At 37.9% G+C, this 17,133-nt stretch overlaps 1 protein-coding gene across 4 annotated transcripts in view; it reads left to right on the forward strand.

The window, feature by feature from the left end:
• Window positions 1-17,133, forward strand: part of LOC113534663 (protein unc-13 homolog C) — a 187,428-nt gene that overhangs the window by 88,587 nt on the left and 81,708 nt on the right. For all 4 annotated transcript variants that reach the window (XM_053234714.1, XM_053234713.1, XM_026927613.3 and 1 more), the window contains 2 exons: window positions 364-497; window positions 5,404-5,489. In XM_053234714.1, the coding sequence (XP_053090689.1) occupies window positions 364-497; window positions 5,404-5,489 (220 nt within the window). The remainder of the gene's footprint in view (window positions 1-363; window positions 498-5,403; window positions 5,490-17,133) is intronic.

Here is a 17,133-nt window from a genome sequence, read left to right on the forward strand (position 1 = left end):
AAGAGAAGTTGATGAAGTTGCAAATCCAGTGATGTGGATGGAATGTAACACCTGCATTATTGATGAACTTCCTAATGAGGTGTGGGTTTGATATGAGGTATTCATGTTAGTGTGTGTGTGTGTGTGTGTGTGTGTGTGTGAGAGAGAGAGAGAGAGAGAGAGAGAGAACCAGAGCCTGTTTGTTCCTGCCCTGAGGAACCTTCAGGGTGTGAGCGTGCTGAAACTCAGAGCTGGAATGTACTATGCTTGAATCCACTTTTCGTTTGAATTATTCAAATGCCTGCAGGAGAGAAGATGAGGATACAAGGAAAAGAAGAAAAATGGCGTGTCTTCATTACTCCGTCTTTTTCTCTCTTGTTGCAGACAAAGAAGCAGGACCTGCCACGTGAGGAACAAGGACCTTCCATAAAGAACCTGGATTTCTGGCCAAAACTCATCACGCTGATGGTGTCTGTGATCGATGAGGACAGGATGGCGTACACACCCGTCCTCAACCAGTACGGACCCCTGACATGTTTCATTCCTCTCACACCACAGCAGTTTACCAGCAATTACAATTTCTATTCAGTAAAGAACAACACATTGTCATTTTTATCAATTTATTGTTACATTTAAGTTAGTTAAGTTACTTCCTGTTCTCGCTTAAGTTCTAGACTCTCTTTTTTCTCTCTCTCTTGAACTTAATACAACAAAAAAAATCTCAGCTTGTCATCTTACCAGGAAACCACAAAGCGTAAACTCCTACGTCCTAAAGAATTCGGGAAAATTAAACTACAAAAGCTCTGACACTGGAGACTCCTTCCATGTGAATGAACTGGTACTATAAAAACAATAACGTATTAGAACAAGTGCATTAATATAAACTGTCAGAGCTGCTGTTATAGAAAATTAATCAACACCTTCTGACCAATCAGATTCGAGAATTCAACAGCGCTGTGGTGTAAATGAGGTTCGTCAATAATAGCCGCCTAAATTCCACAATCGAAATGCAAATTATAAGCGTTAAGCACTACACAACAGCGCTCCGTAGTCGTACAGAAAGATTGCTCCCTGTCTCGTAATGATGATGTCACACCCTAGGAGTATAGACAAGTTTCACATTAAAGATCAGCAGTGAGTAATGATGAGAGAAACATGCACAAACAGATGCAAAGAAAAAACTATGCATTTGAAACCATTGAGAATTTCTCCAACATATTATTTAGTTGTGAAATGAAACCCTGAAAATTTCAAGCACTGCAGTTTTATATATAGTCTCAGGTCATATTTCTTGAGTCTCGGCTAATTCATGAGGCGCGACAGCCCTAACTGTAGCTATAAAAACGAGAAATAGCAAAAACCAGGAACAGATGAATAGAACGGTTCTGCTGCTCATTCACGTTCCACAGATTGTGAATGTTTTATCTCAGAGCTACTGCTCAGAATAATGCTTTTGTTTTTTAATTCATTATCTCACACTAATGTGATTATGCTGTCACTATAAACTCAATAACCAGGGCAAAACATTTCATCTTTCATTGTATTTTATTTAAAGACAATTGCAGTTTGACATTTTGCCAAATTATCATGATAGGAAAATAACTTCTAACTTCCAATGTTTTTTTTTTCTCTCATCAGCACTCAATTTGTGTTTTCACATTTACACATTTCTCATACCTGTTCACACCATTAGTCTCGTAGCTCCAATATACAAAAATAAATAAGGAAGCCTTAAATGCCCAAATTGGCTGATTTTCTGCATTTGGGACGCTGTATGCATTTCATTTTTGGCCTAATTGTTATTTATGGCAACCATTTTGTGAGTTAAAGAAATATAAATCATTATGAGTATTTGAAAAAAAAAAGAGAGAATTGGAAAAATTGTGAACAGATTAGAACTAGAAACTATTTCATTTTCTCAAATACCTAAACAATAGATTTGTCTCAGTGTTTAATAATGGATTTTTGAATAATAATAATAATAATAATAATAATAATAATAATAATAAGGGTCAACGGAATCAAATATTATGTTAGTTTTTGAAAAATGAAACAAAAATAGCTCTCAGATTTTTGGACTCGACTCTAGACAAATCAGTTCTCACCAAATTGTTCTCAGAGTAGGATGGCTCTGAGAGAGAGAGAGAGAGAGAGAGAGAGAGGGATTAGAGCTGCTGTTCATTTCCTGTACACCATGAAACGGCGATGAAACCACAGCCACGTTGCTATGGAAACACAGCCAGGGCTTGCACTGCGGTTCGACATCATTAGCCGTTAAGCGAGAGATTTGCACCGCGCTGGAAAGTTTCTTTTCCCCCTCACACCTCATACTTCCCTGAAAAAGGGCCACCAAGGCCACTGCTAATGAAAATGAAGAGCTGATCCTGTGGGTTTGGGGCTCAACCAGGAATCTATAAGGAGCGAAATGTTTTAATTTGTTCTCCGAGACTGGAAGAGGTTATCTCCGGAGGACAGATTAGCGCACGAGTTATGAAGTCGGCTAATGGGGCGAGTAGTTGAGGGAGAATAAGAAACTGACTGATATTTCTACAAGTATCTGTAGGAGTTTCTATGAGATTAGATTTGTGGACTGGCGTGAGGCCCAAATATCCATCTAATCTCACACAGGGGCTGTAGTGTGTGTGTGTGTGTGTGTGTGTGTGTGTGTGTGTTTTCTGTGGGTCAGAGGTCTTCATTTTGATCGATCCTGTCCATATGTCATTATGTCATCAGTCACATCACAGCTGAATACAAATGCAGCTATCATCTAACGTCTGTACGGGGCGGATTGAGTGATTTTTTTTAGGCCCTAAATACAACCGTTTACTTCAGCTTCCACTTCACATCATCCTTAAAAACACCCTTACCTGTGAAAAAAACCACTGTAACACACATGCTCGAGCGGCTTACAGCTTTTATAAAGTGACAAAATCCAGGTTTATAAAAAATAATTTAATTTATTATCAATAATATTTGCTATAAACAATTCTTCCACCATGCATTGTAGTGTGTTAACAGTAAACCTTGGTTGCTAAGCAACATAACAGACAAAGGTTAGCGCTTTCTCTGGCTTATGTGTAACGCATTAATTACAGAGCTTAATTAGTGTGATGTGTATGTGTAGGGTTTGTCAAAGCAAACTTCAAATCAGATTGTAGAATGGAAACAGGGCCTGATATGGTCTCTAGCATTGTGTACGATGTGCAGCATTTTCTTCCAACTCACTCAAAAAAAAAAAAAAGCATAGTCAGCTTTAGAAGTGCAACGATAAACTGTTTTGCTCTTCTTCTTTTTATGACAGCAAAAATATTTTTCACTGCCCAGAAAATCCCCCTCCTTCCCACACGGTAGCCTATCATACCTCCACGCTGTCGCATCACCACGTAACGGCATGGACTACGTCACGTCAGCGCCAGAATCAGCGACCAACTCCACCTCCCATGCTCCAGCTCACCCGACTTCTGATTACACACAAGTAAACACACAGTATTTAAACCGACTGCAAACATTCGCTAATCGTGATGTATCGTTCGGCGTGCCTTTCTCCTGATGAGCCAAGCCTTTTGTTCTGGTTTTGACCGTGATCTCCTTCTCTGGTTCTTGTGGTTCTGGATTTCTCTAGTTTACTCTATTTGCTGATTGTCTGACATTTTGGATTTGCAACTGCATCCGCTTCTGCCGCACGACAGAATAATCCATTATGACAGTGACTGGTGATCGATACAATAGTAAATAGCAGCCATTTTAAATTACACATACATACCTTTATATATACAGTAAATACCAGCCCTGCTTCTACACTACATGGACAGGTGCAGTGCAGAACCATCCGGCGAGGAAGTTATTACACTGTGCTCTCATTAGCAGAGGTCTCAAGTCCATTTTCAGCAAGTGCTGAGATCAGAAGGCGGAGCAATGAAGCACAGTAGGCGGGGCTTGGTGAATGAGATAAATCTAATCAGAGTTTAACCAAAAGTGAAAAGTAATGTGCAGCACAAAACAGTAAAATGCGCTCTCAGGAGGTGTATCAACTGTTGGTAAAATGAAGTGAAGTGGGCGTGGCCAGGCAATGCAATAAATTTCAGCTTATTTTGATGAAAATGAAAAGCAAAAGCAAAAATGTTTAATTTTTAACCACGGTATATTACTATAATTTTTAGGGGCTTCCTATTGGACAGTTGCTCTGAATTGGGATGGCATGAAGAAGTTTAAAAAATTAAATTTAAACATTTAAAGTGTTTTGCTTGTGTGTTTGATGAATTGATTTTTTTATTTTATTTTCATTTATTACAGCCTATTAAAATCGCTAACAGTCTGAACACAGCGTGTGTAGCAACCACTGGTAAAGCAAAGTAGGCGGAGCTAGGTGATGCAATTACATAAAAACAGAGGTTGTGTAAATGAGAAGCAAAGGTGTTATCTCCTGTCTCTTCTTGTCTCTGATCTCGGATCAGATATCGGTTGCTGATAAAGATGGAAAGGGAATCGACTGCATTAAAAACACATTTAAAAATAAATTTATGCCTGGAGAAGCTTTTTAGGACCCCAGGAGAGAGTGATTATCACATTAACAGTGAGATTAATGGATCGATGTCAGCAGGATTATGTTTTGCGCACCATTTTGCAGAATTTAGCTGATCTAACACATCTGATTTATCTAATCAGTGCCTTCAGGATGTGAATGTTAAAGCCTGGTGAAAATAAACTCTACATCAGTGACGTCTGATTGAATCCACACAGACCTGTGCAGCTTTCATTCCAACCAAAACCTTATTTTACTCCTATAATTAATCGGTCTCGGTCTACAAAATGGTGATGAGATGTATCAGATGGTTGGTTCGATTGGAAACCTGCAAGATTGGACACTGTCCAGGGTTAAAATCTCTCCCCAGCCCACTACAGAGTCTGAATGTATTTTACTGAAACCAGTGTGTGAGAGAATGAACCAGTGACTGAATGAATTAGTGACTGAATGAATCAGTGAATGAATGAATTAGTGAATGAATCAATTAGTGAATGAATGAATTAGTGACTGAATGAATCAGTGACTGAATGAATCGGGGGCTGAATGAATCAATGAATGATTGAGTCAGTGACTGAATGAATTAGTGACTGAATGAATCAGCAACTGAATGAATCAGTGAATGAATGAATCAGTGACTGAATGAATCGGGGGCTGAATGAATCAGAGACTGAATGAATCGGGGGCTGAATGAATCAGTGACTGAATGAATTAGTGACTGAATGAATTAGTGAATGAATGAATCAGTGAATGAATGAATCAGAGACTGAATGAATCGGGGGCTGAATGAATCAGTGACTGAATGAATTAGTGACTGAATGAATTAGTGAATGAATGAATCAGTGACTGAATGAATCAGTGACTGAATGAATCAGTAATTGTGGTTTTGATGTGATCTACAGATTCCCACAGGAGCTGAACATGGGCAAAATCAGCGCAGAGATCATGTGGAACCTGTTTGCTATGGACATGAAGTACGCCATGGAGGGTGAGTTACTGCTTTACTCTCTGTGTGTGTGTGTGTGTGTGTGCCTTGTTCAATCTGATCCAGAGCTGATTTTTCTGTCTGACAGGCTTGAACATTATAAAGGCTATTCCCACTGCTACCTAACTACAGCCCCCCTACACCACCCCGAAAACACACACACACACACACACACACACACACACACACACAAATACAAGCAAAAAGGCCAAAAAACAAAAAGGCTATTACCTCTGATGAACTACTATGGTATGTGTGTGTGTGTGTCTGTGTGTGTGGGTAGGTGTGTTGGTGCCAGTTGTGGACGATTATTTATTTTTGTACACACACACACACACACACATTCTCTCTCTCTCTCTCTCTCTCTCTCTCTCTCACTCATTACTCTTTGTCACTTCTCAGATGCGTCCTTAATCTGTGTTTCCATGGGAACCAGGTGCTGAGATGATGATAGGCCATGCATTTCACACTTTAATATGCACACAAGACACACTCACACACACACACAAACAGAGAGACACACAGATGCACTTCTTTCCACTGTGAGATTAAAATGCCATTTGCTGCCATCTAATTGTGTGTGCATCGACTGTTATTTTGAAGTGTGTGTGTGTGTGTGTGTGTGCACATAAGTGTGTGTGGTGAGATGTGTGTCTCAAAAGGTGTTTTGGTGCCCTGTTTTTACAGAAGTTAAAAGGAAATTCTGTACATTTTATTTGTTCAGATTTTGTTTGTTTCATATTCGTTGCAGATTTCCTTCTTTGGGCCTTTATAAAGATTCATAATAGTTAATGATGCTCATATGCAGTGTTACATAAATTATTTCATAATGCTGTTTTTACAAAGAAACAAATAATTGAAGTTATGTTGATGCTCATGAGTACGTAGTATGACGTTGAGATAGTTGCTGTATTTGTTATCCTCATCTTGTGAAGCTTTATGACATCTCTATGCAGTCTCTGTTTTATTCCTATTAATAAAGTTACAGCTTTACCTCTGACAGTTATAAAGCACTGACACTGGAGACTCCTTCCATGAATAAACATTAAAATAAATGTCTTCTTATTTTGAGAAAACTTCACCATATCAATGATTACAAACTTTTTTAAAGTCTGTTTCTTGTGTGCCGTACGAGTCCCTGTGAATGAGCTGTTACTATAGAAACAATAAGGTATTAGAACAAGTGCTTTAATATAAACTTCACTACTGTCAGAGCTGCTGTTATAGAAAATTAACCAACACCTTCTGACCAATAGTAATTTAGATATTTGGTTATTTATTCAGTCATTTAATGAGTTTTTTTTACTGTAAAAATGACGAAAGTAAAGAGAAGGATAGTGTATATGTGAGGAAGGAGGAGGATGGAGGAGGAGTGTGTGTTGTTGGAAACAGAAATATGAGCGTAGTAAAAATATTCAGTGAGCTGCGTATAAAGTGGAACAGGAATGAAGATAAAGTGCAGTGCAGTTTGGGGCTGAAAAACAATTCAGCTGCAGAATTTGTAGCCACTTGTCACAACCTGAGGACTCGCTACTGAGGCTATTCATCACCGAACACCCAACCTGTGTGTGTGTGTGTGTGTGTGAGAAAGAGAGAGAGAGAGAGAGAGAGAGAGAGAGAGCATCTGCTTTATCATTTCATAATCAGTAATCAATAACAGTGTTCCAGTGCAGCTCACTGCATTCCTGCTTTCGCTGATTATAATTTCCTCGAAAGAGAAAGAGAGGGAAAGAAAGAGAGAGAGAGAGAGAGAGAAAATGAAAGAAATAAAGAGAGAGGGAGAGAGAGAGAGAGAGAGATGGAGAGAGAGAGAACAGATAAACAATAAAAAACTGCAAATAAATAAATAATAAAATGAATAATTATTATAAAAATTAAATTGATGCAGTGTTTTATTCCTCTTATACCACATCAATTTACCAACAATTACAATTTTATTTATTAACGAACAACACATCATACTTTTTATCATCATATTTTTTTTTTCATCATACTAAGTTAGTTCTTGTTGTTACTTAGACAGTTAGACAGATGGACAGACAGTTAGATGCATAGACAGACAGATAGATAGATAGATAGATAGATAGATAGATAGATAATCAGTAATACGTACAGTTTTATGTCTCAGGGTAAAATTTCTTCTCTTATGTGAAATGTTGCCCTACCATTCCCTAATACCTACTCCTTATTACATATTCCCTAATCCCTATTCCTTATTTCATATTCCCTTATTCCAACTCTCTGCTCTTTATTTCCTAATTCCCTAGTCCCTATTTTCTATTCCCCGATCCCTGCTCTCAAGTGTAGAGTTACATCTAAAGTGGTGCATTACTTTGAGTAATGTAAGTAATATAAACCCTGAATGCACACAGAGCTTGAAACACTGTGCTCCTCCCAGCCACTTTAATCTGTACAGTCTCTCTGTACAGTGTGTGTGTGTGTGTGTGTGTGTGTGTGTGTAAATTGATGTGACGTTTCACAGCGGGAGGCTGAGTAAAGATCCGCTACTCTTACTCTTTACACAAAACACATCAGAGCGCCAGCATACGCCAACATCAGGGTCATGCTGCACAATGCTCTGTGTGTGTGTGTGTGTGTGTGTGGCTTAGCAATATGCAGTATAAAGGAAAGAGATGTCTTCAAAGGAAACAGAGCAGAAATGCAACAGTAACTCAATCCTGATACCTTTCATCTCTCTCTCTCTCTCTCTCTCTCTCTCTCTCTCTTTCTGAGTCATAGTGATAAAGGAGTGAAATAGTAGTCCTTCTACAGCAGACACTTCCACTGAGCTCCATACCATCAGCGTCTCACTCTTTCTTCCTCCACTGTGGCCGTGTTTGAACTTCCAGCTTTATAATCTCCAATTCAGTCATGTTCTCTGTGGCTATACTGTGTGAAGCATTTTTCATTTCAGCTGTGTGGTCTGTAACGCAATGCCACTATCCCTGTAAATACCTGAATTCAGTTTTAAACCAAAAGTAGGCGTGGTCTAAACCAGAACCAGCCTGACTCTGACAGTTCCTCAACCTCAGCTATATCACTCCAGCTCAAAATTGGTTTCAACTAGAGACGTGTGCAGGCGTTTTTTTTTTTTATTCCATATAAATGTTATTGTCTTTGTTCCTACCTGCCTGCAATGTTTTCTAACCAATTTAGTTGGTTCTATTTCCCAAAATGTAAAGAAACTAGTAGTCTAATTTAAACTAGCAGGATCCTGACCAGGCAGTTACTAAGGATGAGTGAATGAATGCTGTAAATACATCACACAGGACCACACATTCACGTTATTGTTCATGTGTGTGCGAGCTTCATATTTATGTTTTTTCCTTGGTTTTGAAATCGCTAGCAATAATATTTCAGACTAATTATATTCACAACCCTAAATACAAATCCCAAAAATTCAAATTTCAAAAATATTTGAACCCAAAGAACCTTAAGAAAAGAAAAAGAACCCTAAATACAGATCTCAATTCTATGTAAAATGAAGATTTAATGTAAACCTCCTGCTCACATGACTTTTTTTGTTTCTTCCTGTTGAATCCTAGTCTTGATGCACACCTGTAATCTCAACCAGGTGAAAGCCTATAAATACTTTCTGGCAAAAAAAAAAAATTAGTTAATTTAAAAAGTGCAGCTTTTCGCATGTATCTGAATGTATTTATTTATATGTATTTATATTCAGTCACATCTCTACTATATATTATGTACATTCGCACAGTAGCCCATCTTCTCCTTCTCACCTGAAATTTCCAACCTCCAACTAGGAAAAACCAAAGAAAACAGAATTCCTACTCAGAAACTTATTCCATTTAAAACACTGACTCTACAGCTCACTGTTTTGAGGAGAAAAAATATACATCACAGTGAGCTGGCTAGCTTGTTACTAACAACAGATGAACATGTAAGTGTTCATGTTTTTCCCCACTTTGTAACTCTAGCGCAAAAATTCTGAGTTGAGTTGAACGCAGCCTTAGTATCACTGAGTGTCACTTCAGCAGCCTCCACAGGCCCCGCCCCTTTCATTACATAGTGCTGGATGTTAATAGTACACTATGCTAAATTTTCAAGCGTGTGTGTGTGTGTGTGTGTGCTGTCCGTGAGCTGAAGGTAACACCAGCGGGATTTCTCCTCCTGCATAATTTAATTCGTATTGATTTACTCAAGTCCAGGTGTATGATGTGATCCAGCATTAGAATCTTCCTCATAACTCAATCCCAGGCTTTTTTTTTTTGTTTCGCTTTTGAGGATTTTTCCTAAATGAACAGCTGCTTGCACTCGATTACTGTAGTGTCTACTGAAGAGGACGGGGAGTCGCTGAAGAAAATACATTTAAGAGGTGTTTTTTTTTTTTTTTTTTTTTTTTACAAATGTTAAAGCTTTCAGATCAGAGGAGAGAGAGAGAGAGAGACTGAAAAAGAGGCAGAAAGAAGAAAAACAGAGAGAAACAGAGAGAAACAGAAAGACAAGAAAAACAGAGAGAAACAGAAAGACAAACAGTGAGAGAGACACAAAGAGACAGAGAGAGAGACACAGAGAGAAAGACTGGGAAAGAGACAGATACAGTCAGACAAAGACAAACAGAGAGAGACAGACAGAGAGAGAGAGAGAGAGAGAGAGAGAGAGACAGACGGACAGGCAGAAAGTGAAAGAAAAGCAAAGACAGAAAGAGACAGACAGAGAGAGGGACAACATAGAGAGAGACACAGTGAAAGACTGAGAAAGAAACAGATAGAGACAGTCAAAGACAGACAGAAAGAGACAAAGATACAGATACAGATAGACACAGAGGGAGAGAGATACAGACAGACAGGCAGAAAGTGAAAGAGAAGCAGAGACAAAAAGAGACAGAAAAAAGAGAGACAGAGAAAGACACTGAGAGAGACAGAAAAAGAGGAGAGTGTGTGTGTGTGTGTGTGTGTGTGTGTATGTGAGAGAGAGAGAAAGAGAGAGAGAGAGAGAGACAGAGACAGAGACAGAGAGACAGACAGAGGGAGGCACAACATAGAGAAAGACACAGAGATGGACTGGGAAGGAGACAGAGAGAGACAAACACACACACACACACACACACAGAGATACAGACAGACAGGCAGAAAGTGAAAGAGAAGGAGAGACAGAAAGAGAAAGAGTGTGATAGACAGAAGGAGAGACACACACAGAGAAAGTGTGAGCAAGGAGGCAGAGAGAGAGAGATAAAATCTGTGTTTAGACAGACAGAGAGACACAGAGGTCACATATTTCAGGCTTCCGCTCATTATTACAGTTTCACTACAACAGGAAGTTTTTTCAGCTCCTCAGGAAACACAGTATCTCTTATATTTACACACAACACACTAGCTAGCTAAGTTTAGCTGTTCACCTGAACCGCTAATTTTCCTCCAGAAACACACAGAAACATCCCACATGAACGGCACACTCGTGTAGAAATCACAATTTCAGTGTTTTTATATTACAGTGCTGAGGAAGAATCTATGGAACTTCAGTTAGCGTTGATGCTAAGTGTAATTCCTGTTAACATTTAGCCTTGCAAAGTCTTTTCTTAGTAATTTATCATCATATCTGAGGTAAATGTTGATATTCTTGATAATTTGGTATGGTTTCCATGGTTACTGTGTGTTTACATTGTCTTTTTAAAAGCCTTAAAATCTAGACTCATCCGCTAGCTAGCTCATGATCGGCAGCCATGTTTGCTTACAGCAGTGCGCTCGCAAACATAACCACTTAGATGTTGCTTACAGGGGTGTACACTCTCTCTGAGTGGGAGCGCAGATATGTGTGTGTGTGTGTGTGTGTGTGTGTGTGTGTGTGTAATAGCTCTATAGGGAACTGTCATTTATTTAACACGCATCATTTACCTCAAACGTGTTTATGTTCAGTTACAGTGTTCATTGTAGCTATTATTAGATACTGTGTCATGTGTGTGTGTTGTGTGTGTGTATATTTGTGTGTGTGTGTGTGTGTGTGTATTTGTGTGTGTGTTTAGTCTCCACTCTCACAGCATCAACCCCTCAGAGAGGAAAGGCAAAATGCAAATTTTCATAGCAGTGAATGTTTCGGGAAGACCAGATCTCAAGCTTAAGCATCTTGCTGTCTAAAGCACAAAGCAGTGTGTGTGTGTGTGTGTGTGTGTGTGTGTGTGTGTGTGTGTGTGTGTGGTGTGTTATAATCCGTCCAAATCAGAGCAACACCCAGGGCATCTAAGCGCAAACTCGCCTTCCTCTCAGTGGGATTGTGGGACATGATGAGAACGTGTCAGCGGGGAATCGAGCGAGGATGAGGCTGTGTTTTTTGCAGCTCTGTATCCCACTGGGGGATAAACGGTAGATTATTATTGAGCTACACACAAGTCCCACAGGCTTCGAACTCATCACCTTCAGGCTACGCTAATGCTTTTCTTTCATACTATCCTGATTTTCTGAAATTGTGTCACTGTGGAAAAGGAAATGAATCCATTTAAAGATGCACTGGATGGAATTCATTCTCCTTGATTCATATCCTTGCTACGCGAAGCCCCGCCTCCCAGAATCCTCGGCTAATCTTCACCAGCTACATCATAGCTAACTTTCCGACATCTTGCTAGCTATAAATATGTGAAGTACTGACTAATTTGCCATTGGCAATGTTCACTATGTAAGAAATAAAACACAACGTGTTGTGCTGTTAGGGGAAAATAATCAATGATGCAGTGCTGTGATGAGGCGGTGTTACACTTTGAGGTTGATTATTTTCCTATAACAGCACATCCTGAAGTGTTTTATTTCTCGTATACTGCAGGAATTTGCCAACATTTACAATGTTCATTTATTACAGAATGACACGTCATAGTTTTTATCCATTTATAGTTGCATTTAATGTTATAGAACATCCACAAAACAAGTTACTTCCTGTTATCAGCTTTGTTATAATAGCGTTAAATGTTTTCATTATACCGCACGTTTTTCACGTATACTGATTCACGTACAGTATTTGTATTCACTTTTCATTTTAGTGCCATATTTCTAGATTTTTAGCTGACTTCGGGTACGAATTCATTTAAAAACAAATCGTTTCAATTTAACATTTCTAAGTAACATTTCAAACTTTATTAGCATATTACCAATACACAACGTCTCAAAGCAGTGTTACAGAAATCTGCAGTATTCAGGTGAAATTATTTCCTGAACGACGGAGAGACAGACACTATTTTTGCAATACGGTGTCATGAATTTGGAAATTCGCCACACACACACACACACACACACACACACACAGTAAAATCTCTTTATATCCTCTGACAGTGTCTCTTCTCTCTATTCTCTTCTCAGACACACTAAATTAAGATTACTGCCAAACGAATGAATAGCGAATGCCAAAGTTTTGAGACGTGTGTATAAAGACCACCTGCTCATAATCACACTAAGGTGACATGTTCATGAAAAACAATATGGCGCCGTAATTCTCTCCTTTTGGCATCAGCTATTCATCAGGATGGTATAAGATGAATTCAGTCTTTCTAAAAGAAATAAATAAAAATCAGAGAGAAAATGGACAGACTTTACTGTGTTAGAAGCAGTTTAAACATATTTCAGAATCAATATGCATTTTTAATAAAGCAATTTTTACTTAAAATAAAATAGTTTTCCCAAATAAGTAGATTTCATTTAGAAACTAGGAGCTCAGATTATTCAGGAAGTTTAAGAAGGATTAATTAATGCGCTTGTTCTGATACGTTATCGTTTCTATAGCAACAGCTCATTCACAGGGACTTAGACCATAACCGGCTTAAAAACCTTGTGTAATCCTTGATCTGTAATGTTTGTTTAACATTCATGGAAGGAGTCTCCAGTGTCAGCTCTTTGTAACAGTCAGAGGTAAAGCTGTAACTTTTCCAACATCTTCAGCACAGAAGAGTTTACGCTTTGTGGTTTCTTATGTTTTTTGTCTTAATAATGTCAAGAAAAAGTGAGAGAGTAATGCTTTATTACTGCTAAAACGTAAGTGCGAACAGGAACTAACTTGTTTCACAAATTTCCACAACATTAAATGTAACTATAAATGGATAAAAATATTGGCGTGTCATTATTTAATAAATAAAATATTGGAATCGTTGGCAAATTACTGTGGTGTAAGAGAAATAAAACACTTCACGATGTGCTGTTTAAGGAAAATAATCAACTTTAGGATGGTTACAGTGACTCTGCTTCATCACACCACCCTGTAGCTGATTAATTTCCTGTAACTGCACAACATGGAGGGTTTTATTCCTTACTGCAATTTTGATGCTCTATACTTCTAAGGGAAAATTGCTGCCTTTTCTTGCATATACAAAATTAAAACCTAAAAGCCAGAGGTCAGAGGTCAGCCAGGATTTAAGAGCTTGCTGATGAATCCAGCATTGACTTTGCAGAGAACATTTTTTCTTTCATGCTCCTGTTTGACCTCAGTGAAACATTTGACACGCTTTCTCAGTACTGATTGTGTTCACTGTGTTTCTCCTAAATGAAAGTTGAATAAAAGTGTCTGGGTATAACGGTGTTTAACACAGAAAAAGTCCCGATTCAATCTCAGCCCTTCATTACCGCTGCAGCTGAAAATCAATCACACGGTGTAGTTAGCGTCTGTGAGATTCTTAGTCTCGGATCGCGGCTGCCTCAGCGGAGCTGTGAAATGAAACCGAAGTTCAAAATGAAGGCTGCAGTTTCGTTCCTCATTGTTTTAAAGCTCTGAGCGAGTTTTTATCTGGAGACAGGATGAGATACAGTTTAACTCTCGCATTTTTTTATGTCAGAAAATTTCACTTTTCACTTTCACGTTTCATCACTGAGAAACTTTAAGCTTTCATTCTTCAGCTCGAGATGAATAAACTCCCAGTCTGGCTTTGCTAACGAGAGGAGATTGCTAATTAAATTACAGAGCGTAATGCTACTCATCACACTGTGGAGTTGTTATGCGTCTCATTAGCCGTGTAAACATGTACTTTTAACGGTTTAATCTTTTAATCTTTTATTTCTAGCAATTTAACTGAACACAGAACTGGAGCACAAAGGACTACAGTTTATTGCTAACAATGACGATCACCAATAAATAAATGCATTTCTTTTTAAAAATCAAAGTACAGCGTGTCCCAGAAGTCTCCATACAGAGGAGAAATTAACACGTTTAAGCAAAATGTCTTCTAAATTTTCATATTTAGTTTATATTATGTATATTTTTTCAGCCTTTGAGAAAAGAAGGTACTGAAATCGTTCTCATGGCTGGATCAGGAAGCTGTCGCAAGGTTGCCATGAACTTTAACAGGAACCATGGCGAGCACATCACACACACCACACTGTCACCAAACTTACTAACAAATTCAAAAAGACTGGAAGTGTTGCGGACCAACCGAGAAGTGAACGTCCACGAACATCCACTGATGAAGACGTAACCGACATGGTGCTAGCAAACACAGACCCCAATGTATGGAGACTTCTGAGACACCCTATAGATTTTAGTCTATATAAGTAGTATGCTAATTAGTGATTAACCATATAGCACTAATTGCTAATTAGCCAAAGCTAAGACACTGAGGATGTTATACAAATACAGCCTCTGGCTAAATGCTTTATTTATCCAACTTTACGCTTTGCTTCATTACACACTCGTTTAAAAGTTATATTTGTAAAGCGACTCAACGCTCACAGCCATGTCTCAGTGATTAAACTGATGTGTGCTCACAGTGCATTATGGGTAATACACTTGTTGACTAGATCTGTTGCAATGGATTCTGGAGCTTTTTATTAAAAGTATAAGTAAGTAAAACTGTGCAAACATGATAACACTAGCAAAAAAATTAATAAAAAATCAAAGGAAGATTGTGTTTTATACAAGAAAAATAATATGTGTTGTGTGTGATTTTGGATGTTTGATTTAATAATTACACAAATTGTGGTGTCTCTATCTAAAAGTGTAAAATGGGGGCGGAGTCAATGCAAATCGATTAATTTCGCACCCGGATTATGACTTTATTAATCTTTCGTTCAGGTGACGGAAACAAGCGCCTGAAGAGAGCCATGATTTTTCTGAATCTTTTCTGAACAATTTGTAAATCTTGTTAGAGGCACCTTTGTTTTTTTCAAATTAAATATATGCTAACAAAATAAAACATTTATTTATTATATACTAATTATTTTCGCTTGCCGTTGTTAAAAATGAGTTTTATTAATTTATTATTGTTATTTAATATTTATTACTATTAATTTAATATTCATTTATTCATTTGTTTAACTTTAATCATTTAAATGAATAAAATTATTATAATTTAATAGTATAAATGTATTAATATTTTCATTTATCATGCTTTTTTTTTTAAAAAAAATAACTATAGTCTATTTTTTTCATGAAAACATTTCTACAGCTTTTGCGTTGACCAGGTTCACATCAGTCTGTCATCATTTATTGAGGAACTGCTACTGTTTTAGCAGGAATGTTAGCTTCTATTACACTTCATTGTAAAACTCGCCAAGTAAAAACATTTACCACATACAAAATAATGCTACGTGACGATACGTGACGTCATTTACACAGTTATTTTTTTTTTGGAAATCATATAAATGGCCACTAATGCACCCACACACACCCCATACACACACACACACACACACACAAATTAGCCTCTTTACTGCAAAAACAAGTTTCTAAAAATACTGTAGTCTTATTTACAGTTTGGCTGAGACAGCCAGGATCAGAGACAAGAGAAAAATGAACAGAACATCCACCATCACTCACCTCTGCTCCAGAAATGCCCAGTCCTCCGGCCGTCCTCGTCTCCTGTGACTAATGTTGACACACACACACATATACACACACACACACACACACACACACACACTCCTCCAAGGCTTCGTTGTTGTCATCCTGATTGCATTCCTGTACCATACACACTGCATTTTCCTCTGGAGAAAAAATATCTAGCTGTTTTTTTTTTTTCTTCTGCAAACTCAGCTAACAATTCAAGGTTTTAGTGCCAAAAGCGTGAGTTTAATCTGTGAGGACGCCAGAGATGCATGATGGGTAAATATGGTCCCACCCCCACCCCATAAATTCACTGCTCCTCTTTGTATAATGAACCAGACATTTTTACTTTATATAATGTCTAAACCGCCTATAAAACAGCCCCATAGTTATAGTTTAGTTTAGTTTTTGTCCTGTTAGTGTTGCCCTGGTTTAGCGCTGTATTGCCTCCTGAGCAGTTTTGAGCGTAAGTCAGGGTGTAAAGTCGATTCTAAACCATACAATGAGAGTTCTTGGTTTAAAGCCAAAAGATGTGTGAAAGTTAGTACACCCGAGCCATGACTGATTAATGTAAATATTAGCTCTGTAAATGTTAATATTTAAATTTAAATGGAAAAAAGGGGGCAAATCAGAAGTCTCAGAAATATATGAGGTTGAGTCAAATTAAAACCGTAATTATTTTTAGTTGTGATGTTTATGGTAAACACGTGTCACATACTCTATCATATTTCTACATAATCTCCATTACTTTCAATGCAAGTGTTTCCTCTAGAAAAAAAAAAACATTCATTTCTTATTTACGTCGCACTTTTAAGGTTTTTATTTGACCTGACTTTGTCCTAGAATTCGGTCATTTTAACTCCTTTCTGTAGAAATTTGTTGTATGTTCAGGTTATAA

This window comes from Pangasianodon hypophthalmus, chromosome 6 (genome assembly GCF_027358585.1).
Source record: "Pangasianodon hypophthalmus isolate fPanHyp1 chromosome 6, fPanHyp1.pri, whole genome shotgun sequence".
Taxonomy (NCBI): Eukaryota; Metazoa; Chordata; class Actinopteri; order Siluriformes; family Pangasiidae; genus Pangasianodon; species Pangasianodon hypophthalmus.